The 25,690-nt window shown below is 49.6% G+C and overlaps 2 protein-coding genes across 4 annotated transcripts; one reads left to right on the top strand and one right to left on the bottom strand.

Moving 5' to 3' along the window:
* Positions 1 to 444: 444 nt before the first annotated feature.
* Positions 445 to 10,022, bottom strand: FTSJ1 (FtsJ RNA 2'-O-methyltransferase 1). 3 transcript variants are annotated; one of them, XM_052663070.1, is made up of 13 exons: positions 9,810 to 10,022; positions 7,870 to 8,028; positions 7,526 to 7,595; positions 7,336 to 7,426; positions 6,906 to 6,984; positions 5,462 to 5,514; positions 5,323 to 5,376; positions 5,134 to 5,236; positions 4,946 to 5,029; positions 4,164 to 4,267; positions 3,877 to 4,074; positions 3,641 to 3,682; positions 445 to 2,008 (listed from the first exon to the last, which is right to left on the bottom strand). In XM_052663070.1, the coding sequence occupies exons 2-12, from the start codon at positions 7,988 to 7,990 to the stop codon at positions 3,650 to 3,652; spliced, it is 990 nt and encodes a 329-aa protein (XP_052519030.1). In that variant the 5' UTR covers positions 7,991 to 8,028; positions 9,810 to 10,022; the 3' UTR covers positions 445 to 2,008; positions 3,641 to 3,649. The 3 variants fall into 3 exon arrangements, with proteins under 3 accessions (XP_052519030.1, XP_052519033.1, XP_052519032.1); XM_052663073.1 differs by having other exon boundaries at positions 4,164 to 4,261; XM_052663072.1 differs by having other exon boundaries at positions 7,870 to 8,014.
* Positions 10,023 to 17,617: 7,595 nt separating this feature from the next.
* On the top strand, positions 17,618 to 25,344 carry SLC38A5 (solute carrier family 38 member 5). Its single transcript, XM_052663236.1, has 16 exons — positions 17,618 to 17,640; positions 17,987 to 18,040; positions 18,128 to 18,197; positions 18,557 to 18,672; positions 18,765 to 18,838; positions 19,462 to 19,554; positions 19,677 to 19,755; positions 21,562 to 21,644; positions 21,943 to 22,001; positions 22,103 to 22,240; positions 22,452 to 22,531; positions 23,163 to 23,263; positions 23,513 to 23,628; positions 24,429 to 24,573; positions 24,667 to 24,770; positions 25,243 to 25,344. The coding sequence occupies exons 1-16, from the start codon at positions 17,618 to 17,620 to the stop codon at positions 25,342 to 25,344; spliced, it is 1,437 nt and encodes a 478-aa protein (XP_052519196.1).
* The last annotated feature ends 346 nt before the right edge of the window (positions 25,345 to 25,690 follow it).

Below are 25,690 nucleotides of genomic sequence, written 5' to 3'. Positions count from 1 at the left end.
TTATGGAGCACAGGCTTCAGCAGTTGTACATGGGCTTAGATGCTCTGCCGCATGTAGAATCTTCCTGGACCAGGGATCAAACCCATGTCCCCTGCATTGGCAGGCAGACTCTCAATCACTGGACCTCCAGGGAAGTCCAGGAGCAAATCTTAAAAGCTCATATCACAAGGAAAAAACTCTTAACTATGTGATGTGATAGATGTTAACTAAACTTGTGGGAGTCATTTTGCAATATATAAGTATATTAAGTCATTATGTTATATACTTTCAAATTACACATATTATATCAATATGTCAATTACAGTTCCAATAAAAGAAAAAGTATCATATTAAAATGAAACAACATTGAGGTGCTACAATAAATGAACTTTAATTAGTACATCAAATTATAAGACCTTACTCACTACAAACAAGGTGAAAAGACAACACTTAGAATGGGAGAAAATAATAGCAAATTAAACAACTGACAAAGAATTAATTTCCAAAATATACAAGCAGCTCATACAACTCAGAATCAGAAAAACAAACAGCCCAATCAAAAAGTGGGGAAAAGACCTAAACAGACATTTCCCCAAAGACATACAGATGGCTAACAAACACATGAAAAGATCCTCAACATCACTCATTATTAGAGAAATGCAAATCAAAACTATAATGAGATACCACCTCACACCAGTCAGAATGGCCATCATCAAAAAGTCTACGAACAATAAATGCTGGAGAGGATGTGGAGAAAAGGGAACCCTCTTGCATTGCTGGTGGGAACATAAACTGATATAGCCACTCTGGAAGATGGTATGGAGATTCCTTAAAAAACAAGGAATAAAACCACCATACGACCCAGCAATCCTACTCATAAGCATGTACCCTGAGGAAACAAAAACTGAAAAAGACACATGTACCCCTGATGTTCATTGCAGCACTATTTATAATAGCTAGAACATGGAAGCAACCTACATGTCCACTGACCGATGAATGGATAAAGAAGTTCTGGTACAAATATACAATGGAATACTACTCAGCCATAAAAAGGAACACATTTGAATCACTTCTAATGAGGTGGATGAACCTAGAGACGATTATACACAGTGAAGTAAGTCAGAAAGAGAAAATGTAAATATTGTGTACTGATGCATATATATGGAATCTAGAATGATGGTACTGATGAATTAATTTTCAGGGCAGCAATGGAGAAACATACATAGAGGACAGACCTAAGAACATGGCTGGGGAGAAGGGGAGGGAGAGGGTGAGATGTATGGAAACTTACAATACCATATGTAAAATAGATAGCCAATGGGAAATTGCTGCATGACTCAAACAGCGGCGCTGTGACAATCTAGAAGGGTGGGATGAGAAGCAAGTTGGGAAGGAGGGGACGTGGGTGTTCCTATGGCTGATTCTTGTTGATTTGTGACAGAAAACTACGAAGTTCTGTAAAGAAATTATCCTTCAATTAAAAAAATAAATTTAAAAAGATCTTATCCAAAGTGGTGACCAATATTTTAAGATGCCCATGACAACTGTAACAACATAAACAAGTAACTTTGATATGTACTGGTGGGAAAGTTGCCAGCACTGCTTTTACTACTGTAAAGGTAATTTTACAATACTGATTTGCTGCCAGCATTCAGATTCTGGAGTAAAGCTAAAATTTCAGTTAGTAAAACTGAACTGATTTCCCTCCATCAAGTTCACAAATACCCCTGACTTCTACCCAGGGTTAAGAAGCCCTGCTTTCAGGGTGAGTTCTGGACATATTCAAGACACAGGGCTGGAAAGATTTAGAGAAAGGCAAGACCCTACTCAAGAATCCCCTCTACAGTGCAGACAGACACGCCAGGATGTTTCCTTCCTTGTTGTTTTTGTGGTGGTTGCTGGAGGTTCCTACTCAGAGCCTGTACATTTAGGATGGGTTGACGAGGTATTTGAAAACAAGTTCATCAACTCAAGTTCTGGTTTTCCTGACAGCAAACAGCTTCCGAGTCCTTATCAGATTGCCAGCTAACTAAAAGGTCAAAGTAAAAGAAGTTTTAAACCAAAATATGTTTCCTACTGTCTTCTACTATAATCATTGTTTTCTCAGCTACATTTTTGTGCAGTTTTTTCCCTCTACTTTCATTGTGAACCATAACACACAGAAAATGCACAAAACATATAATGTTCATTCTTTTTGATGTGTAGTTCTCCACTGTGAATAAACCAGGATTTAACGATCCATCCGATAGGTAATGGGTGTTTGGTCTGTATTTAGTCTGGGGGTACTACAAATAGGCTGGTTAGAAACATTCAAGTACTCCTTTCTTAGTGGAACTAAACACACATGCAGCTTTAGCGGATAATTCCTAACAATTATCTAGCAGTTACACCATTATATGCTGCCCTTGGTATATACAAGGGTTCCCAATGCTGCAAGTCCTTTCAGATACTTAGTATTGTTAATCTTTTTAGTTTTGGCTTGCATTTCTCTGAAGAGCAGCTTTTCATGTACTTACTGGGCATTCTCATATTTTCTTTTCCTTATTGATTTATAGCAGCTTTTTAAACATTATGGATACTATACATGTACAGATTATAAATATCTTTTCCCACTGTGATCTGCCATTTCATTTTTTTAAGGTGTCTTTTTTACTTATTTTAATGGCAAACTTGGTCTGAATAAACTGAAAAGCCACTGTCAGACGGGGATGTCCTCTAAAGTGGTGTCCTGAGGATGAGAAGCCCTCCAGCACTGACAGGTTTAGCCCAGACTGTTCCATGCAAACTGGCTCCTCACTGCTCCCCCACCATTCCTCCTCAGGGCCTTTGCATTTGCTATTTCCTCTCCCTAGAATGTTCTTACCTAGATTAATACATGGATTCCCTCCCTCATCTCCTTCAGGTCTCTGCTCAAACATCACCTTAGTGAGACCTTCCACGGTAACCATCTTAAAAACTGCAAACTGCCAGACCCTAGAATTCTTGATCTCTTGTGTGCTATGTGCTAAGTCTCTTCATTTGTGTCTGACTTGTTATGACCCTATGGACTGTAGCCCACCAGGCTCCTCTGTCCATGGGATTCTCCAGGCAAGAATACTGGAGTGGGTTGCCATGATCTTCTCCAGGGGATCTTCCTGACCCAGGATCAAACCTGTGTCTCTTATGTCTTCTGTATCGGCAAGTGGGTTCTTTACCTCTAGCACCATCTGGGAAGCCCTTATCTCTTTACCTTGCTTTAAAATTTTTTCATACCCCAGGTTACTTTTACGTATTATATACATATGGGTGGACATAGAGAGAGCAAGATAAATAATACGTGTATGTGTGGTTGGAAACTCCTGCATTTAGATTGTGAATTATTACCTCTTTCCTAAACTAGAAGCTCTGAGGGCCAGGGTATCTGCCTGTTTTGTTCCCTGCTCCATCTTCAAATCTAGAGCAATGCCCAGCACACAGCAGGTGTTCAATAAATGTTTACTGAGTACCTCAATGTGTAAAATCATTAAGGCAGTTCCTGGCACATAACAGCAGGAGTTTTAGTAAAGGTCTGCTGACTGAAATCTTACCAGTTGATGTAAAAATTTCAAAAAGTAAAATTTTACTCAGTTTTTTCTTAAAGGTGCTGTTTACTCAAATTCTTAGATTAAAAAGGCAAATTTACCTTCACATGTTAAGACGAGCAATTCACTCCACTGTCTTCCACCTACCCAAGAAAAAGAAGAAAGACTCAGATATTTGGTTAAGCTTTTCTGCTCACTATACTTGGTTTTACCCATTGATTTTTATAGCTATTGGGAGTTAGGAAACAGAAGTTTGTCCCAGATACCACACGATTTGGGGCAGAAAGAAGCACACGAGGAGGGGGTCACTGTGGGCACTGAGTCCATGTTTTCAGACCTCAGAGATCTGCAGGGTGTAGCGCTGTGGAGTGGCCAGGGACTGGGGCAACATGTCCACTGTGCTCATGGGGCAGTCCTGGGGGCAGATCTCCTTGGCCAGCTGCCCCTTCTTCTTCAATGCGCAGGCCTCCTGGTAGGGTGGTGAGATGGGGGGCTGCGTGGGTGGTGTGTACTTGTATTCTGAGCCGTCCTCTAGCTGCAGGGACACACATTGGGAGGGATGGTGAGGACCTGGGAACAGAGGACAGCACCCCCCATCCAACCCACTGTTGGCAGGGCACTTACGTCCAGTGGGTAACTGCGGTCTGAATCATAGGCACTCAGGTCCCCACAGGTCACAAATGGCACAATGATGCGGGTGGGGCCATCCAACTGGTTGAAATCTGGATCTGACAAGCAAGGAAAGATGAGACAAGACAGGGCCAGGGTGTCTGGGGTCAGCTGTGACTCAGGCTGCACCCAAGATGGGTACGGAGGCCTCCCTCACATAGCCACCAGCTACTCTTTACACTCCTGCTCCAGAAATCCTTCATTTGGTTCAGATCACCTCCTCAGGAAAGCCCTCCATGATCACCCATTCTAAAACAGCCCTCCCCAACCTGCTTTTCTCCCACTGCACTTATGGCCACCTGCCATATGCTGCCTGGACTTTGTCTCACTCAAGCATGCTTGACACAAGAGCAGCCCTGTGCTTTTTCCCTCTAGGGGCCAGGCTGAAGGCCCTCACAGGACAAAATTCCCACACAGAGGTGGGGTTTCTACTTGGGTGTGTGACTGAGTCTTCCTAGACTAGAAACTCCTTAGGCAGGTGGAGTGTCCCTTGGGGTAGGACTCAGAACTTTCACCAGGTCTAAGAGTCATCACTAGGGAACTAAGCCAAAGATCCTCCGAGATCAAAATATCCCTACAGGGGTGGAATTTCCAGAGGGTGGGGCTGAGGATCCTTTTGGGACAGCATTCCCTTAAGGGGCAGGGTTTCAGCCGCACATGGGGCTAAGGGCCCTCCTGGGACATAAAATTTCACTGGCAGACAGACGCTCCCCAGGGATGGGGCCCAGGGCTCTCACCATAAGAGTGGTCCAGCAGGGGTTTGGTCAGGTCCGGCAGGAAGCCCTCAGGGGGGTCGTAACCCTTACAGACAGCAAAGGCCTCTATGGGGAGAAGGTGGAGTGAGGGGCAGCTGCTGCCTCCACTGCATGTGGGAGATGGGTCCCTGAGATTCGAAGCCCCTGCCCAGCCCCTCCACCCCACTGACCAATGCTGGAGTTCCGGCTGCTTCTGGGCTTGGCACAGAGCACGCTGGAGAAGAAGACACGCAGCTGGCTATAGATCAGTGTCACATCCCGGCCTCGGAAGATCTGCAGGGTGGGGAGGCAGAGATGGAGGCATGAGGATGACCTTTGGAGACTCCTCTCTACCCCGTACCAGGTTCCCTGAAACTTACCTTAGCCACAAAGCAGCCCCCTGGCTTCAAGACGTGTGTAGCAATGTTCAGAGCCTATGGGCAGGACAGATGGCTAAGGCTGAGGGAGAGCCAGCCAGGAGGGGGCCAAACTGAGGTAGGGACAGCCAGGGTTACTCACAGCTAGGAGGAGCTGGGCCTGCATATACTCATCAACATCGTGGAGGCCGGTTACTGTGGCAAGAGGAACAGCATTAGGGGGCCATACAGTCTAGCTATCTTCCTGTCCCAGAGAGGTTAGAGCGCTAAAAACATTTACCAAGCTCTCTTACTGCTAAGGTTCTGCATGCAAATGACTACATCTGCCAACTGGATGCATATTCTGAGCTCCTAACCCTAAGACACTAATTTTCAATCTCAAAACAATCTTAGGCACAAGTATTATTTCTTCTATCTCCAGTCCAGATTCAGATCAGAATGAACATCAGATGCAACACATCCAAAAACAAACTCTTGACCTTCTTGCCGGAACTTGCTCCTCCCATCATTTTCCCCATCTCACCTGATCCTTCCAGTTGTTCAAGCCAAAACTTTCAAGGTAGTTACCTTTGATACACACACACCCCTTCCACTCTCTTCTCACACCCACATTTAAGCCATTAGCAAACTTTCTCAACTCTTTCAAAAGATCTCCTCTATTCGTCTCCACCACCATCGCCACTCACCTGGATGACTACAGCGGCCTCCCCTCCCCAGGTCTCAGCCCTCACACTGCTCACAGCAGCCAGAGGGATCCTGTCAAGACACACATCAGGCATGGCCTTCCTCTGCTCACAACCATCCCATGGCTTTCTCCATGCTCTTGTCTTAGTGAAGGAGCCAAAGTCACCACTGTGGCCCAGAAAGATCCACCTGAGGATCTGATTCCCACCACCTCACTGACCTTACCTCCTACCACTCTCACACTTGCTTACTCTGAGCCAGCCACAGTGATCTCGCTCTTCACCCTCCTACCTCAAGTCCTTTGTATGTGCCAATCACTTTACCTGGATTGCTCTTTATCCAGATGTGCCCTAGCCCACTCCCTTGCCTGCTTTAGGTCTCTATGCTAAAGGCAGTGAGGCCTTCTCCACTTTACTTAAAATTCCTCCAGGTATTCCCTCCCTCCCTCTCATTTTCATTATTTCCCCATGGTGCCTATCACTTTTTGACATGCTATACAGTTCAATCATTTGTTTCTTTTCTGTCTGCTCCCACTAGAACACCAGCTCTCTGAGGTCAGAGAATAGTAGAGTTTTATTCATGTTATCCTCCCAACATGTATAACAGTGCCTGACACACAACAGATGCTCAGTAAATGTGCTGAATGGATGGATAGATGGCTGACTTAAAAAAAAAAAAAAGAAGTGAACAGTAATGGAACAGTTGCAGAGAGATGACAAAAGGTTGGACAAAACCAAAATAGTATAAGGCAGAGAACAGGAAACAGGTAGGGAGAAGTTGCCAGATGTGGGAACAGCTGACAGTGCAGGGGAGAGGCAATAAAAGAAGCCGACAGAGGTGGGACATACAGAGAGGAACGTGCAAAGGACCCCCCGCCTGGCCGCCCAGTCCCTGCTGTTTACCATCAGGAGCCCCGTCACACACCACTAGGTCCGCGGGGCAGCCTTCAAAATGCTGGATGATCTCTTTGGCAGTGGACAGCTATGGAAGAGAGGGATGATGAGTGGCCCCACAGCACCCCCACCAAAGCCCTCTAAGCCCACCTGTTGTCAGCCCTGGCCCACAGCATCAGGTCAGCCAAATTCTCAGGTTTTGCCTGAGACTGGGCTCCATCGCTGGGAATACTTTTTTGCTGTCTCCCTGTGATGACAACTCGCTGGCTCTGTTCCTCTGCTGCTATCCTCTCTTGGTTTCTCTCAGTTTCTCTACCTCTGTCTGTCTTTCTTGGTCTCTTTGTCTTTTTCTTTCTTGAACTTGCTGCAAACCCCAGACTGGTGGGGGCGGGGGGGCTTTGTCCAGGATACACACCAACACCCCCAGCCATGCTCTCACCTGGGTGATATCCCCCTGGATCTGTAACACACCTGGTAGTGGAGCCATAGCCTGAAGGTCCACAGCCACCACGTGGCCAGACCCTTGGCCCCTGTGGACAACATGGTCCATGTCAGCTCAGTTTTTACTCCTGGTCCACCCTCCAACCTAGTCTGGCCTCCCGGCCTCCCATCTGGTACTCCACACTCACCCAATCTTCTGACTCAGCACCTGGCTCCAGCTGCCTGGGGCCGCACACAGGTCAACTGCCCGCGTCACACCTGAGCACACACAGGAAGGTGCACTGGTCAGCTGCACCCACCTTTCCAACTGGGACCCTGCAAAGTTTACCCCTTTCCCCCAGGAAGCACCTAAGCACCCATATCTACCTGTTGCCCAGATGCCCAGCTCCTTTTGAGTACATGCCATCTTCCTGACTGCCCCATGGACCCTCCAAGTCAGCCCACCTACCACACAGAGCTTTGTAGACCTAGCCCACTTGTCTATTCCCTTCACCCGCCCCATCCCCCAGTGAATTGCCCACCAAATGGGGACCTTGGAAGAGTTGAAATTCCTCGTCAAGTTGTAGCAGCTTGAAGGCACTGCGGGCACGCCAGCCATTCTCCTTGGCTAGGCGGTAGTAGACATCTCGCTTGTCCTTTGACGTCCGTCCCATCTTCCACGCTGTTTGCCCAGGGACCTGCCAATAGTAAGCTGATGCTGCCCCATATCAGTAAGTGTGTGAGTGGGCCATTACCTATCTCTGCAGGGCTGTGAGAACCACATTAACTAAACCAGGCTCATCTGACCTATGTGACAGCTCTCTCAACAGGTGGGGAGGTTGGAGCCCAGTCACTAACCCACTGAGCTCACCGAGCCTGAAGGATCCCATTACTGTGGTCTCAGGCTTCACTGCTCACCCTATAGATTCCATTATTAAGCCAACAGACCCCCCAAAGTCCCACAAACCCAACACTTATCACAGAGATGATGTCACTGACCCTGTCCACCTCCCACTGCTGTCACTTATACTCTACATATTAAACTCTGCAAGTCTCACTATCAACCCTTCTCTGCCCACCTTATCCCCAATAACATCTCACCACCACCCCCAGCTCTCCTCGCTACCCCTAGTCATAAAGCCCTACTAGGCCCCATTAATCCCCAGCTTTCACTCCATTACCCTCACACTACCTCACTGCATTCCCCACCTCCTTAATCTCTCTCCCCTGAAATGATTTGGCCCCCAATTATTCCTTTTGTTGTTTAGTCGCTAAGTCATGTCCGACTCTTTTGTAACCCCATGGACCGTAGCCCGCCAGGCTCCTCTGTGCATGGGATTTTCCAGGCAAGAATACTGGAGTGGGTAACCAATCCCTTCTCCAGGGGATCTTCCTGACCCAGGGATCAAACCCACATCTCCTGCATTGCAGGCAGATTCTTTACTACTGAGTCACTTGGGAAGCCTGATAATTCTTTTATCATCCCCCATTAATACCTGGAGGATCATGGTCTATTAGTTCCCCATTAAACTCTCAGTTACTATGATTTATCAGCCCGCATTAGCTTGGCCCTCCAATTGATCCTTCACAGATCACTAGACCCTGTTAACTCTTCTTACCACATTCACCTTAATCCCTGATAATCATACATCAGTTCTCCGTTCTCCCCTCACTGCCCACCTGTCTCCCCACCCAAAAATCAATTTATGATCACACCCAACAGCTTACTATTACTCTCTCTTTGCTCACTCTGTTCTCATTACTTCTTCAATGATCATGCCATCATCACAAACTAAAATCCTTTGATCACAATACCCCTTTATCTTCCCATTCTCTCTTCTTTGATCACTACTCCATTAGTTCCTTGATCATGACTCTCACCTCTATTATTCCCTCCACAGCCTCGCCATTATCCTTTGAATCACTATGCTCCATCACTCTTTATTAACCCCTTGAATGTCATAACTCCATCCGTCCCCCAGGGATCACACTGCTACTTGCCTCCCATTATTTTCCAGTTGCCCATTCTACCATCCCCTCATTAATTAAAGAACACATCCCCACTGGCCCCCATGAACACATCGACTAAAGCACACCTATTAGCCCCCACCGATTCCCCAATAACACTTCCACCAGACCTCTACTATACCCACGCAGCCCACCAAACCTCTACACCTACCCATTAACAGCCCTCAGGCTACACCACCGGTCCCCCCTCATTACCTCAAAGCCCAAGTCTCCACTGGGACCACAAGACCCCCTTCAAGGCAGCTCCGCTGGTATCTGGACCCCTGCGCCCCCGTCCCCCACCCCTAGCCCATCCCGCAGGAGCGGTCCTATTCTCCAAACAAACGTTGGGTCTGGAGCCTACCCAATGCGAGCTGCCCAAACTACACAGTTGCGAACTTCCCTCCTTCCCTCACTGGCGGGACAGTGCAGGCATGCCTTAACTGTCTCAGTCGAGACCCAAGTCCTCCGCGCCCCAGGGCCTACCTCCAACTTTCGGAGTGGGGAGAAAAGGAACGAAGGAGGCCGGTTCGTGAGCAGCACAAGCCTCGGCGAGAGCGCAAACCGGTGAGAAGTCGTAGGTTTTCAGTTTGGGTTCTTAGTTGCTCCGAAAGTCTGTCGCGCATGCCTAACGGCCACCAGAGTGTGCCACGCCTGTCATCGTGGAATGCGGTGGCTCGCGCGAAGCCGGGACCGGACCTGAACTTACCACGTGAGTTCCGGCAACTCACGCCGACGTAGCAGGTCTGGCGAATTGCCGTTCCCAACATGCAACGGGCTCTAGTAAAGCCGCCGAAGTCTCGCACGGCGAGGCCGAAATGTCGCGAGGCATGAGAACTGAGCGTGCTCTTTTGTTGTAAGGCGAAAAATCGCCTTTTTCTCCGCTTCTCCCTTCTTGGACAACTGTATGTCTTGAGCCTGTGAACTACATTTCCCAAGATACTACGAGCACGCCGGCACTTACTTATTTTTCGCGTACCGTGAAGTGCAGTTACCTTTGGGGTGGTGAACTTGAGAGGAAGGAGAGTGCGTTACTTAAGTGCGCGGGCGCGCGAAAGCTACTGGTCTGCGATTTCAAATCTCACTTCCGCTAATTGATAGCTCATTCTGATTGTTACCTTCTCAGAACTTTGGTTTCTCTATCTGTAGAAAGGGGATAATAAATAGTACAGACTCCACCTAGAGTTACTGGGAAGATTAAATAGGTGCAGTTCAGCACACTAATTCTTTGTAATTCTGTGCTCTTCAAACACTTTTAACTCGGACCTAGAAAAAAAAGAGTGCATCTGGACTCAGTGCACAAGCAAATATAGTAATGGAAACATTATAGCATTTACCGTGTGCCAGGCACTCTTCTGAGTGCTCTCAGTGATGTGCTGGTAAATGGTTAACAAGCATTTATTTAGGTGGAGAGGGAAAGGAAGCCCTGCTTTCTAACATTTGCCAGTTTCCATGGTTTACATACTATTATCTTGTCAGATTTCAGCCTACCAAGGTGTAGTCACGGAACACGGAGTGTGGAAGAGATGCAGTAGTGCACCATGTCTGTTGTCTCAACTGTACAAATAAAATAGGGATCAATGCTCTCTCAGGAGCATAGGAATAATGAAATGTAGTAAAATAATAAGTGATGAATTTTGAGTATCACCTTTCAGAATTTAATTTAGTTGTAAGTTTATATAACTTCATGTTTAATAATAGCTGTTTCCCCCGTTTACAGATGAGGAAAAGGAGGATATGTATATATGCATATTAGATATGGAAACACATGCCATTTACTATGTATATGGTGACATAGAAATATATAGTGATGTCTAATTTTTATTGGTATATAAATTATATATTAGTAAACTACAATAAATACATGTATGCCATTATATGGAAATATAGAATATATTTTTGCATTTTGTATAGTATATGTACAATATATATATCATCTTATATAAATTTATATGCTGATATATATATAGATCTGCTATATATATCTACTTACTAAAGTAACTGCACTAAATATAAATAAATAATGTTATGTCAGGTGGTGATAAAAGCTATGAAGAATAATAAAGGATGAAAGGAATGGAGAGTAACAGGGGTTGAATTGCTATTTTAGTGTGGTCATCTAAGGCTTTCAGAGGAGGTGACATTTGAGCTGAGCTGGAAGGTGAGCACTTGCTACGAATATTTGGAGGAAGAGCATTCCAGGCAGAGGGAACGCCAAGTGCAAAGACCCTGAGGTGGGAATGAGCTTGGAGAGTATCCAAAGAACTGAACAACCAATTCATCATTCCTTAGAAATGTGAGCATTGCTAGGCAGGGGTTTCTTTTGTTTTGTTTACTGTTGCCTCCCTGGCGCCTAGAATAGGGCTCAGCACACAGTGGGTTTTCAATAGATGTTTGCTGAATTCACCCTTTTATTGCTTTGTTCCTTCATTCTTTCCCTAGTGGTGTGCTCTGCATTTATGTGGGGCCCTGGGAGGAGGTGTAGACAGCCAGACACAGACCCTGGAGAGCCAGGGAGGAAGCCAGAGTTTGTCACTGGAGTTCAAGGGCATTGTGGGGGGCAGTGGGAACATGGCCCCCCTTCAGAGGTTAGCATGTGTGAGAAAGCAAGGGTTCAAGCCATCAAGCGCTGCTCCACAGAGAGGAGGAGGTGCCAGGCATTGGGGGCCCAGGTTTACCCTGTGGGACGCTTCCCACGTCCTGTTTTCTTGCCTCTCACAAAGAGGATGTTTAACTTTTTGCAAAGAAACTTGCTTCCTCCAGCAGGGCTGGGGGGATAGGGGGACAGGAGCCAAGCTCTGAACTCTCCAGGCTCTTCCCGAAGTGAGGTGTCCGCCTGCAACTCCCACCCAGCACCCCACTGAGTGTAAAGTTGTCCTCCCCTCAGCCTCCAGATAAGGTCAGAGAGGGGAGCTGCCAGGCCGGCCCTGTGCCGGAGGGCATCTTACCACGTGAGGGAAACGCGGGGGCAGGAGGGGGGTTGTCCAGGCGGGGAGAGGAGGGTGGGTGTCCAGACGCAGGGGACCAGACACTGACCCAAGAAGCCTTGCCGTCCAGGGGCTGCTTTGAGGGACAGAAAAGTTGTCCATGGGGAGCCTGCCTGAAAGGAGAGATTAGAATCCTAAATCCAGCTCAGTGGGGGACTACTTTCACTGGCGGAGAAGAGTTTATTAATTCCTTTCACAGAGATGTTATTGAGCAATTACTGTATGTCAAGCATTGTTCTTAGCGCTTTATCTGTACTAATTCCTTCAGTCTTCCCCATGGCCCTGAGTTAGGCAGTAGTTAGCCCCGTGAGGAGGCAATGGCACCCCACTCCAGCACTCTTGCCTGGAAAATCCCATGGGAGGAGCCTGGTGGGCTGCAGTCCATGGGGTCGCCTAGAGTAGGACACGACTGAGTGGCTTCGCTTTCACTTTTCACTTTCATGCATTGGAGAAGGAAATGGCAACCCACTCCAGTGTTCTTGCTTGGAGAATCCCAGGGACGGGGGAGCCTGGTGGGCTGCCGTCCTTGGGGTTGCACAGAGTCGGACATGACTGAAGCGACTTAGCAGCAGCAGCAGCCCTGTGGGAAGCTTGACAGTGAGATTTTGAGACTTACTCCTGGCCACTCAGCTCCTAAGTGGCGGAGCTGGGAAAACTCAAGCTATTAACTGCTTTGCTCCATGGTTCCCTCCCCTGAAGGCTGCTGTGCAGTGATTTAATGAAAAGCAGGGGTCTGCTTAGAAGAACTGACAAGAACTTAAACCAACTTTTAATAGATTCGATAGGAATCCCAAATGTCACATGAGGTTCTGCTTTATTGAACCAACAAAAGCCTTAAATGACCCCTAGAAAGGGCCCTACTTTGATGAACGAATACCGCATTCTTATCCCTGGCATAGCCTCAAGGCCTCAGTCAAGCTTAAAGACATCTGTTCCTTCTAAAGCAGGCTGCCTCTGCAGCCAGATTTCACTTTCCCTTTGTTTTTCCTCCTACCAGCATATGTGGAACACCTGCTATTTGCAGTGCCCTGAAACTTAGCTGAGCGATGGGGTGTAGAGCCGGATGAAGGCTTGCTCCTCCCCTAGAAGAGTTCACTAGGCAGAAATGAAAATAATAATGATGATAATATGACACTTGATAAGACGCATTTATTGACCTACCTCCTGCCATGTACCCGGGTGGCCCTGTGCTGGGCAATGTTTAAAGGCCAGGGTGGCCCTGGAAGGGGAGGACAATGATCAGAGTAGGAAGCTGTTGCTGGGTGGTGATGGGTGAGGGCATCTGTTTTTTGTCCAAGTTTCACCAGTTCTTTGGACGGGATACTTCAGACTTTTCTTGAAATCTAGACACTGGCCTAGCCAGTCCCCATCCCCCCCCTCCTAGTCATTTGGGCCAAGGTCTCTGCTGACAGGTGTCTCTTTCCCTGGCTGGCCTGGGGCACAGGTGTGTAATGGCTCTTGGGGAGAAGAGGAGAGAGACTAGAGACAGTAGGCCCGAATAGACAGGGGAGTAGTGTGTGTGAGTGCATGCATGCATGCAGGTGTGTGAATACCCTGAGGGTATCTCAGCCGCCTATACATGGTCCCAGCCACAAACACATGTATGTGAGCTCCACATGTGTCTTAGTATGTTACTTGCCTGGTTGTGTCTTGTGTCCATGGTTGCCTATCCAACTTGTGTTTCCTTTTTGGCAACTGTGTGTTGGTCCCGTCTGCTTGTGCAGTTCATCTCAGTGGGGCTGTGTGTGTGTGTTCTCTGAGTGCTTCTATGTCTCCTTTGTAATGCTCATGGGTGAGAAGTCTGTCTCTTCTCTGTGTGTCTGTCTCTGATGTCTGTGTGTCTTTCTTCTCTATCACCATGTTTGTGTCTCTACTCGTGAGTGGCTGTAGGTGTGTATGCCCTATGTGTGCTTAGTCAGTCAGTCGTGTCCAACTCTTTGCAACCCCATGGGCTGTAGCTCGTCAGGCTCCTCTGTCCATGAGGCTTCTCCAGACAAGAATACTGGAGTGTGTGTCCTAAGGGTATTTCCTTTGGTGCAAGCAAATACTCCTTTGTTTCTTCTTCAAACAGTTTTAGGTGTATTTTCTGGATTTCCTCTTTGTAATGATAGTAAGTGTACTTTCTGCATCCCTGTTTCTCCTGTTTATGCGCCTATATGTGTGTTCTCTGTGCACATCTTCCCTGACTTAATTTGTGTGAATAGCTGTGTATACACAGCTGTGTGCACCTGTTTTCCTGAGTGCAGTTGTGCATGTATCTGTGACTGTGGCTTCTCTGTCTCTACAATCGTGTCTGGCTGTGGGTGCCTCTCTCTGTGACGAGAGCTGTATGTGGTCACAGTTCATACACAAGTTCCCATGCACAGAGGTATCACTATAGAGGCTGAACCTGAATGTTGGCCTCCAGGGTCGTCTGAACCTGCAATCATGTGTGTGGGAGATGCTGGGACTGTGTATAATGTTGTTGGTTACGTGGAATTTTATTTGTCTGTGTGCTCTGGATCTGTGTGTGGCTGAGTCTGTGTGTGATTTGCCCATTGGGTCTCTTTCAAGTGGCTCTGAGTCTGTGGGTGACGATGATATCTGTGAGTCTGCAGTAGCAGTAAAGCAGTGTGAGCCTATTCCAGCATTGTCTGTTATCTCCGTGTGCAGCACTGAGGCTGTGGATGACGATGCTTATAAGAGTAAGCCCCTCTGTGCAGCTGCCCCATCGCCTTGGCTCTCCATGTGCAGTCTGTGTGTGTTTGAATCAGTCAGCCTGTGTTCTCTGTATGTGGCTGTGAGTCTACATGGGAGTTTGTGTACCTCTGTGGGTGCTGGTGAGTCTGCCTCCATCTCTAAGCCCCTAAATGGGGCTGTGATCCCTGGGTGTTCGAGAGTCCCTCTCCTGCTAAGGGGAAGGAAACGCCCCATCCCTCACCCTCCTCCCGCTGCCAGTGGGGTGGAAGCCTCCAGGCTAGCTTTGAAGCCCTAGCCAGCCCCTGGCCTTTCCGGGAATTCTGTGCTCCCTGTGGGGGGCGGGCAGGTGGGTGGAGGGGCAAGGACAGAGGCTTCTTGTCCACCTGGGCCTCAAGCATCCCAGTCAAGTGGGGCCCCATGTATACCCGCCTGACTTCCTGCAGGAGACACATGCTTCGCCTGAAACAGACATGCCTGTCACATGCCTGAATGGAGTCAACACACAGACCCCTATTTAAGAGAGACAGACAGACAGTGGGACTCCTCAGTTAGGGTGTGGACAGGCTCCACCCAACGCCTAGGCTGGGGTCCAGGAATTAAGGGCGTGCCTAATTTAGACAGCCTGTATCCACACTCTCCACCCAGCTACAAATTCCCTCCCTGCCTCCCTCTGGGGACCCCCCAAGATCTAGGGTCCTTTCTCCATTGGGCTGTCTGTCTGAGGTCAGCCTGTGGTGGCCTGGCTCTGTCTCTCTCTGCACCTGTCCCACTGCTGTCCTCACATCTGTCTGCTCTTCTGCCTGAATCTGACTTTCTCTGCCTGTTGCCACCTGCCCCCCTATGTGTCTTTCAGCCTCAGCCACTTGCTCTGTCCCTTTGGGCCAGTGTGTCTGTTCCTAATCTCTGTTTGTGGATGTGTCTGGCTGTGTCCACCTGTCCATCTGCATTTGTCCAGGAGCTTGCATGCGCCTCTCCCTGCCCACCGTTTCTGAGTCTTTCTCCCCTTACTGCCCCGCTGCCTGTCACTCCCTCACACTCCCCATGTCTTTCTATCCCTTCTTGTTTTCTGTCCTTGTGCTGTTTCTTCTGCCTGCTCGTCTCTATTTGAGGTCACTTCTCTTCCTGTCTCTGTCTCTCCTCCTGCCACCCATTCCATTCTGCCATGTGTCTGACCTGAGTCAGTTCCGTCTGTCTGTCTTTTCCTCTCTCTAGATGTGGGTCTGTTCTCTTGATCTTTCAGTCCACCTCCACCGCCTGCCCGGGAAACCTGTTTACTTCAACGTGGGTTCAGATGAAGGGAGGCAACCCCTCTCTTTCTGCCACCCAGAACAAGAAGAGGGAAACTGAATTAAAGTTAAAACTCTACAGGGGAAAAAAAAAAAAAAAAAAAACCGCGGGGCAGATGGAGCACCGGCAGTGCTGATTAGCCACCGACAAAACCTGAGGTGTTGATTGGTCAGAGGGCAGGCGAAGGCAGGGTCTGGCTGAGTGGGAGCCCTGCCGCCCAGTGGCGGGGTCCCAGAGCCCCAGTTCTGAGTTGCCGCTTCAAGAGCTGAGAGGAGCAGGGAGGTGAGGAGGGGGTGCTGGCCATCGAGGGGGCTCCTGAGATGCCAAGGCACGAACAGGGGTCCCGGGAGGGGGCTCAGGGGTTCCCTGGAGATTTTTTTAGTCCTAGTGAGGAATTAAATGGGAGGGGGAGTCCTTTTGGTACCCGGATCCCAGGAAATGAATCCAGGAGTGGGTGGGAGTCTTGAAAGGGTGCTCACACTTGACGATGGGGCTCCTTGAGAACCTTCCCTGACCCACGGAGGGGATTCAGGGCTTGGGTAGGGGGTTTCCTGGAGGCAGTTTTAGTGATGATGGGGACCTTGAATGGGGTTTTCTGAGATACGGTATTCCCAGGAAGTGAGTTCAGGGATGGGGGTTTCTTTAGAGACACTCTGTCCAGAAAAGGGGGACTCCAAGCTTGCATGGGGATTGCAGGGACACCCCACCCCAGGAAACACATCAGGCACTGGGAGTGGGTTTTTGATGACTGTCTGAGGGACCTCTTCTCACGAGGGGAAATTAGGGCTCAGGTGAGGTTCCTGAGACACCCCAAGTCCAGAAACAATCTCAAGCCTGGAAGTGTCTCTAAAGTGACTTCTACTAAAATAGGGGTGTATAAGACTTGACAAAGGTCCTGGAGAATACCTCTCTAGTCCCTAGGAGGGGAATTAATTGGGAGTCCCCGGGTCACTTCTATCCCTGGAAGGGGGTTCAGTTTGAAGAATTGCCTTTGGCCTCTAGTGAGGATATTCAGAGTTGTGGCAGAGAGCAGTTTGCCGTGTCCTGTCCCCGGCGGGGCTGGGGTCGCCGAGCCTGCCCCCCACCCCATCCCCAGCCCCTTCAACAGGTTGCATCAGCTCTTGCTCAGGCTGGCGGCCCAGGCGGGGAGGAGGGGGGTAGGGGGCGTTAGGAGGGGTGGGGCAGTCGGGTCGACACGTGTCCCTGTAAGGAGTGAGAGGCCTAACCACACGGTGAGGGTGGAGGGAAGGGGGAGGTGCTCAGGGGACCGGGGAAGGAGAGAAATCGAGAGCAAGAGAGAGTGAGTCTGGGGTCTGAGAGGAGAGGCTGTCCCCACTCCAGATGGCTATCTCGTCTGCTGAGGGGTCAGTAGCTCTCATTCTGTCTCTGTCCCTACCCCTTTATCTCTGGTTGCCTTCTTTTTTCTCCGTGTCTCAATGAGTAAACTGTTGGCGTCTCTCCCTCTCTGATTCCCTTCTGTCTCTCTCCCATCTCTTTCTCCCTCGGCCTCTCCCTCTTGTCTCCAATCCTCTCCACTTTCCTTCCTGTCTCTCTCATCCCTCTGTCCCTGTTCCCCTCGCCTCATCTGTGTTTCTGTTTCTGTATCTGTCCATCGCCATCAGAGCCCCAGTCCCCTTCATCTAGGTCGCCCCACTTTGTAAGCCACCCTGCTCCATAACTGACCACCTCACCTCATTTCTCTGCCCACAGGATGGAACTGCAGGATCCAAAGATGAACGGAGCCCTCCCTGAAAGTGCTGTGGAGTGAGTCAGGGGCCCAAGAGGTCAAGGTCAGAGGTCCTAATTACCTTCTCATCACCTCCTTTATTTCTCTGCCTGTTTTACCTGCAGGCAGGAACATGAGGGCTTCCTGCCCAGCCATAGTCCTTCTCCTGGGAGGAAACCGGCCCAGTTCATGGATGTGAGTGACCCCACAGGACCCATCCCAGTTGTATCTTGCCCAGCTCAGCCCCTCCCCTACTGCTCTCTCTTCCCCAGCTTTTCCCTTCTGCTGTTTTGCCTCTGGTCTCTGCCCCACCCTCCCCTGTTCCTCTCTACTTCCAGCTGCTCCCCTCTAGAATCTCCCTTCCCCGCTCTCCCTTTCCCAGCTTCTTCCTATCTTCAAATTCTTTTCCTTCTTCTGATGGCCCTTCCTGGGTTTCTCCCTGCCCCCATCACTTCTTCCCTAGCCTTTCCCAAGGCCCCAGCACTGGTCTCCGTCCCTAGTCTCCTTACCTGGTCCCCTCTCCATGTTCCCTGGGCCTTGCCCCTTACCAGCAGTTCGAGGGGAAGACATCGTTTGGAATGTCAGTGTTCAACCTCAGCAACGCCATCATGGGCAGCGGCATCCTGGGGCTGGCCTATGCCATGGCCCACACGGGGATCCTCCTCTTCCTGTGAGTCCTAGGCAGTCTGGGGTGGGGGCTGGGTGTTGTGGGGCCAGCCGGGAGGCCTGGAGGCCAAGTCCGAGCAGTGCCATCTGCCATAGGGCTTTGTTGCTGTGCATCGCTCTTCTGTCTTCGTACTCCATCCATCTCCTGCTGACCTGTGCTGGTGTTGTAGGTGAGACCCAGAGCTCACCTAGACCTTGGCCTGCAGACCCAAGACCGGCCCCTCAGAACTTGGATCCAGAACCCCAGACACCACACTCAACTCTCTGGGCTCCAGACCCCAGACTGTACCCTGGGTCTCATACCTTATCTGGGCTCCCAGATTCTCAAGCCCCAATCCTCAGCCCTCGGTCTGACCATCAGAGCCTGTTGCTCAGACTCTCCCTACTCCCAGACCACTCCACTCCACCCTCAGTCTCCGGCTTACTTAGCAAGGAAGCCAGCCCCACAACCCAAGACTACCCCCCCCAGCTCCCAAGCTACCACAGCCCCAGATCTCAGACTTCATTCCTACCATGGCTTCAGTGAAGTGAAGCCATGGTAGGACCCCCAAGACCCCTCACTACCCACATCTGGCCCCCAACCTTTTCCCTGGCCACAGATCCTACCTGACAGACTCCAGTCCCAAGCCCAATCCTAACTGCCTAACCCTCACCTTCAGCTCCGAGCAATGAGACCCAATCAGCCCAAGCCCCAGCTCCCTAGCTCCCAGGCTCTGGCCCTGGGAGGCTCTCCCACCTCTGGCCTGGCCTCCTGGACCCACAACCTGTCCCTTTCTGGTCCCCTCCCCTCCAGGCATCCGAGCCTATGAACAGCTGGGACAGAGGGCACTGGGGCCTGCGGGGAAAGTAGTGGTGGCGGCGGTCATCTGTCTGCACAATGTTGGGGGTGAGGACTCTGAGAGGTGGGGGTCAGCTTGGGGGGAGAGGGTGGGCTGAGGTGGGCTTCCCCTGGGGTGGGAGGGAGATGAGGGGAATGCTTCTGCTTATACCTGCCCCCACCTGCACCAGCCATGTCCAGTTACCTGTTCATCATCAAATCCGAACTTCCCCTGGTTATCGCCACTTTCCTGGACATGGACCCTGAGGGGTGAGTGTGCAACACCCCTTGGCTCTAACCCACAGGCCACTGATTCTGCCTGTGGGGTCCGGCTGCTAGCTTCAACTCTATGTCCAGCTGACTCCCAGGTCTTCTATTTTTGAGGCTATTGGGCAGGCCGGTTTGGGCAGACTGTGATTCCTGTGTACTGTGATGCTAGCAGTATGTGTGACTGTTGCTCTGGCTAGTGGAGTCCAGTAACACCACATGTTGATTTTTGTGACTGTTCTGGCTGACTCCATGTGTCCAGTGTACTTTCATGTTGGCCCTGTGGCTACACCTATCCAGTAGACCTAAATCCTGTCCATGGGTTTGATTCTGTGACTCTTGTACTGGCAGATTCTCTGGCCATCTGTATGCTAGCTGACTATAGCTGTGTCCTATATACTGTGACTCCAACCATGTGTGTTTGACATTTGCTTACTCTGACTTTCTCTGTCCGGTGGATTCTGTTTGATTCTGGGTCCGTTGGCCTGGCTGAATCTGTCTAGGTGTAAGTGTATGGTCCCTGACTCCAGCAGAGTATGTGCACGTGTTTGTGCAGTGTACCGTGGCACCAGCTATGTATACATGTGTGTGCCTGCTCAGTCACTCAGTCGTGTTGGACTCTTTGTGACCTCGTGCACTGTAGCTTATTAGGGCTCTTCTGTTTGTGGAATTTTCCAGGCGAGAATACTGGAGTGGCTTGCTGTTTCCTACTCCAACGTATAAATGATTTGTGTTTAACTCTTTGTGTTTAACTTGGTTACCATTGTTCTGGCAAATTCTTTCTGGCTGTTTGTGTGTGAGCCTCAACTGTGACTATATATGTTTTCTGTTTTATGGTTCCAACCATGTATGTTTGCCTTTTCCGAGTATACACCCAGCCAATTGTGTGTTTAATTCTGCATCCGTCTGTTGGCTGAATCTTTTCTGTTGTTTGTATGCGACAGCTCATTCCGGGTACCCTCTTAGATCTTTGGTTTGATCCTGAAGCCATTCAGGTAGCTAACAGTCTATGTGACTAGATGTGTCTCATTATTATAATTAGCTCCCACTGCATATATGACCAGTGGTGCTTTGCTTATTTGTAACTGTGTGTCTAGTAGGAAGAGAATATGTGAATGCCTGGAACATATTAAGCGCTATTTAATAAAATTCTTTGAAGAAATGAACAATTGTTCAGCCAATTCTGTATTAACAGACTATCCTGCCTGGACACCTCGCTCCAATACCTGTACAGATCCCTCTCTTTCTTTGAGCTTGTTTCCAACAGCATGGCCAGCTGGCTAATTCTGTTTCAATTTCCATCTTTGACTCTGGCCAAATCAGCTCAACTACTTTCAAGTGCTCAACAAAACTTGAGTTGTTCAAACAATCACACATATATGTTTCTGACTTTTTGTCGCGTCTGCTGATCATCGAGAGATCATCAGACTGCTGTTCTACCTGTTAGACATATCAGGGTCATGACTCACTCTGTGTCTGGTACCTTGTGTTGGACACTGCGAATCTGGCTGTTGTGGGCTGTTGTTTGCCCATTTGACTGTATATCCACTTGAGGTCTGATGACATAGTTTGTCCAGCTATGTGTGTGTTCCCAGCTATATCCCTCTGATAGTGTGTGGCTGATAGTCTGATAATCTGTCTGGCTGTTTCTGTCATTCCTGTTGTGCCATTTGTCCCTGTAACTACCTGGAGGGGTCAGCTCATCTCTCCTGACTGTGTGCAGAAACCTGTCTGGCTGTCTTCTATGAGTGTCTGCTTGACAGTTTTCTTTGGTAGGCAGTTAGTCACTATGTTTGCCTGTCTCCTTAGGGACTGGTTCTTGAAGGGAAACCTCCTTATCATCATTGTCAGTGTTTTAATCATCCTGCCACTGGCCCTCATGAGACACTTGGGTAAGAGGCTTCCTGCCTTGGTCATTTGCATGATGGAATTAAAGAAGGGGAGCCAGATTCAAAGAATCTCAATTTTCAAGGGCTGTGGAATACCAGGGGAGAGCTTGTTTTGTGTGGGTTTTAACAGATGAATAGGAGTTTTTCAAGTGTTGGGGGGCTGGTCCAGGTGGAAGTTTGTGCAAAGTGTGGCAAAATTGGGGTGAGGGGGCCTTGAATTGAAGGTCAGACTAGGGGGTTGATATTTGCTTGGGGGGGGGGTTCCCTTGATTTCTGAGACTCTGTATATTGCCCCTTGCAGGCTACCTGGGATATACCAGTGGTCTCTCTCTGACCTGTATGCTGTTTTTCCTCATTTCGGTGAGTCTGAGGGAGAAGGACATGCAAAAGTACAGAAAGGGTTTAGGGCATTGGGACATAGCCTTCCCCATGACCTCACTTCCCCACCCTCCCTCCTCCAGGTCATCTATAAGAAGTTCCAGCTTGGCTGCACTGTAGGCCACAATGAAACAGCAGTGGAGAGCAAGAGCTCCCCAAGCCTTCCCATCCAGGGGCTCAACACAAGCTGTGAGGCCCAGATGTTCACAGCTGACTCACAGGTTGGTGTGCTGGCATATGTCTATGCCTTGCACTGCACGCAGGTCCTCTGGTTTTGTCCCACACTGCACTCTGCTTAGAGTGGAGCCAGGTATTGGACATCAGGGGCTTCCATGTGTCTGATGTGGAAGGCACTGGTGGGGCTGGGGGGGCTGGGGAGGAGAAGATGGAACCCTTATACTCTAATCTCTTGTACTTGGACCATTCCCTCAGATGTTCTACACAGTGCCCATTATGGCTTTTGCCTTTGTCTGCCACCCTGAAGTGCTGCCCATCTACACAGAACTCTGCCGGTGAGTGGGCAGGCAAGTGGGCATGGGTGATAGGGCAGCAGGTGGGGTGATAGTCATAATGTCTATCATAGTCTTGGTACTGTACAGCTCGATTGTGGCCAGATTGTGCCAAGGGAGGGGTTTGAGGTGGCCAGGAGGCCTTGGGGGGTGCAACACAGTGACTGTTTACTAATTGGGGCTTAAGTATTCTACCCTGTTAACATCCAATACAAGTGTGAATGGACAAATGGAGAGGCTGTGTGGATGGGATGGGGAGATGGGGAAGGTCAGATGGAGAGGGATATGGATGTGCAAAGAAAGGGCAGGGATGATATGATGATGGGAGGAATGTATGAATGATCAATCAGGGAGACAGTGTGGATAATCAGAATGGAGGGAGAGACTGTGACAGTCAAATGAAAAAGAGAGACAGAGATGGGCAAAGAAATAGGCAGAGTTGGTTATATGGGGTGAGAGGGATGGATAGAGAAGGGAGGTGTGGCTAATACAGGGGAGGCAGAGATGGGCATCCCAGTGTGTACCAGCTGAACATCAGCTCTGGGAAGACTCTAGAGGATAGGGGCTGGTTCTGAGGGGCCTGGACCAAGTCCATGGGTCTGGACATGACAGTTCTATGACCTCTATACCTCAGGCCCTCCAAGCGCAGAATGCAGGCTGTGGCCAACGTGTCCATTGGGGCCATGTTCTGTATGTATGGGCTCACGGCGACCTTTGGATACCTCACCTTCTACAGTGAGTGGGGCTGGGGCCAGGGTTGGGTAGAGAGCTAGGGTGGGGACTGGGTGATTACTAGGCAGGAGCCTCAGCACTTTCCCTGCATGCTTTCAGACCCCTCGGTTTCCAAAGGGACTATACACACCCTGCATGGAGATTTTGCCACTGTCTGTATGTGCGTGTGTATGTGTGTGCACACATATATGTTTCTGGGACACTGGTCCTGGTGCTCCAATCACATCCCATCTCCTGTGTCCCATGTCCCAGGCAGCGTGGAGGCGGAGATGCTGCACATGTACAGCCAGCATGACCTGCTCATCCTCTGTGTGCGTCTAGCGGTGCTGCTCGCTGTGACTCTCACGGTGCCAGTCGTGCTGTTCCCTGTATGTTGGGGCCGAGGGTGGGCCTCCAGGGTGGAGGGGCGTGGATGGATGGGTAGAGGGTGTAGGCAGGAATGTTTGGATGGAGGGTGGAGGTAGGAGTGGATGGATGGATGGATAGAGGAGGCTGGGATGGACAGACAGGGAAGATAGAGTTGTCAGATGGACAGAGAGGGCTAAAATAGATGGTCAGACACAAGGGGGACATCAATGGCAGAATATAAAGAATCAGAAGAACAGGGTTGGTCATTTCGAGGGAGGAGGCACAGATGTCTGACTAGACAGAAGAGGGAAGCAGGAGTAGACAGAGGGTAGAAGCATAGGTAGATGGATATTCAAGATGAAGAAATAGGGATGGACAGATAAAAGATGGAGACAGAAGGAGTGAGGTGTAGGAGGGACAAGGCTCCCTGATGGAGAGGTTGGCTGAGCAGACAGAGGAGGGAGATGGAAATCATCAGATGAGGACAGAGGGGCAGGGACCTCAGGGTGGAAGGACATGTGGGTGGTCAGGAAGGAAGAGGCAGACATAGTTGGATAGAAGAGGACAAGATTTCAGACAGTGAGTGGAAGCATAGGTGGATGATCACCCAGAAGGGTCACAGACTGTCAAGCAGGAGGGACGCAGGATGCTCATTTAGAAGGTGGAGGCACAGATGGATGGTCAGACAGAGTGGAGGTAGAGTCAGATGGATGAGAAATCAGGGGTCTCAGACTATGGGTGGTGTTAGAGACAGATAAATACATAGAAGGGGAGGCAGTGCTTGAGCCCTGACCCTCATCCTACTGTACTCTGGTCACAGATCCGCCGGGCTCTGCAGCAGCTACTTTTTCCAAGCAAGGCCTTCAGCTGGCCACGCCATGTGGCCATAGCACTGATCCTGCTTGTCTTGGTCAATGTTCTCGTCATCTGTGTGCCAACCATCCGGGATATTTTTGGGGTTATCGGTCTGTATCCCCAGCCCTAGTTCCAGACCCCACCTAATATGGGCCTTGTACCCCAATCTTACATTGCTTCTTTCCTTCCTGCTTGTTCTTCAGGGTCTACCTCAGCCCCCAGCCTCATTTTCATCCTTCCCAGCATTTTCTACCTCCGCATTGTGCCCTCTGAGGTGGAGCCCCTCTACTCCTGGCCCAAGATCCAGGTGAGCATTCCAGGGGAGGGCTGGGGAAAGAGGGAGCATTCTGAGGAGGGAGCATTAAAGGATGGCTAAAGGTTGAAGGAACATCTTCAAGAGGGGGCTTGGAGGAGAGAGGGCAGATGGTCTAGAAGGATGAAGAAGATTGTCATAGGAAGAAGCTGAGCAGACAGAGCACAAGATGGGTTTGAGAAGATAGCAAGCACTTAAGAAGGGGCTGGCATGGAGGAAGCATTCTTCAGACAGATGGAAGGAGCACTATCAGGAGAAGTTAGAAACATTTTCAAGGAAGATGGGGGAGAGTACTCCCTAAAGAATTCTAGGAAGATGGAAGGAGGAGTCACAGGAAGGGGTTGGTTTTAAAGGAGAGAGAGCAGAAAAGGAGGATCAGGAATGAATGTGGCACTCCCTGGAGGGGATGGAGGAGCTTGGGTGTAGGTACACACCCAGCCCCATCTTTTTTCCCTCTCACCCACAGGCTCTGTGTTTTGGTGTCTTGGGGGTCCTCTTCATGGCGATCAGCCTAGGTTTCATGTTTGCCAACTGGGCCACAGGCCAGAGCCATGTATCTGGACACTGACCAAGCCCTGCTTCACCTGGGCCCCAGTGTGCATCCACCTGTGCACATGGAGGGAGATGGACTGCTCTCCTGGTTCCCATCAACATGGCCACAGGCTGAAGAGTGGTTCACTCCCTTCTTCCTCAGGGGATGCCAAGCTCAGATCATGACTCTAACCCCAACCCCACCCCTACAGGAGGAGGAGGAGGAGGCTCGGTCCTTGGGGAATCCCTGCCCTGTCCAGTCTTTTCTGCCTCCTCCTTGTAGAAGCTGTTTGTCAGGATCACCGTTGAGCTAAAGGGGAAGAATAAAGACGCTAAATTGCAACTCTAGCATCAGTATTTCATTTCTTTCTGGGACTTCTTAG

Source organism: Budorcas taxicolor, chromosome X (genome assembly GCF_023091745.1).
Source record: "Budorcas taxicolor isolate Tak-1 chromosome X, Takin1.1, whole genome shotgun sequence".
NCBI classification, from domain to species: Eukaryota; Metazoa; Chordata; class Mammalia; order Artiodactyla; family Bovidae; genus Budorcas; species Budorcas taxicolor.
The sequence above is the reverse complement of the archived record's forward strand: the minus strand, read 5'-3'. Positions and strand labels throughout refer to the sequence as shown.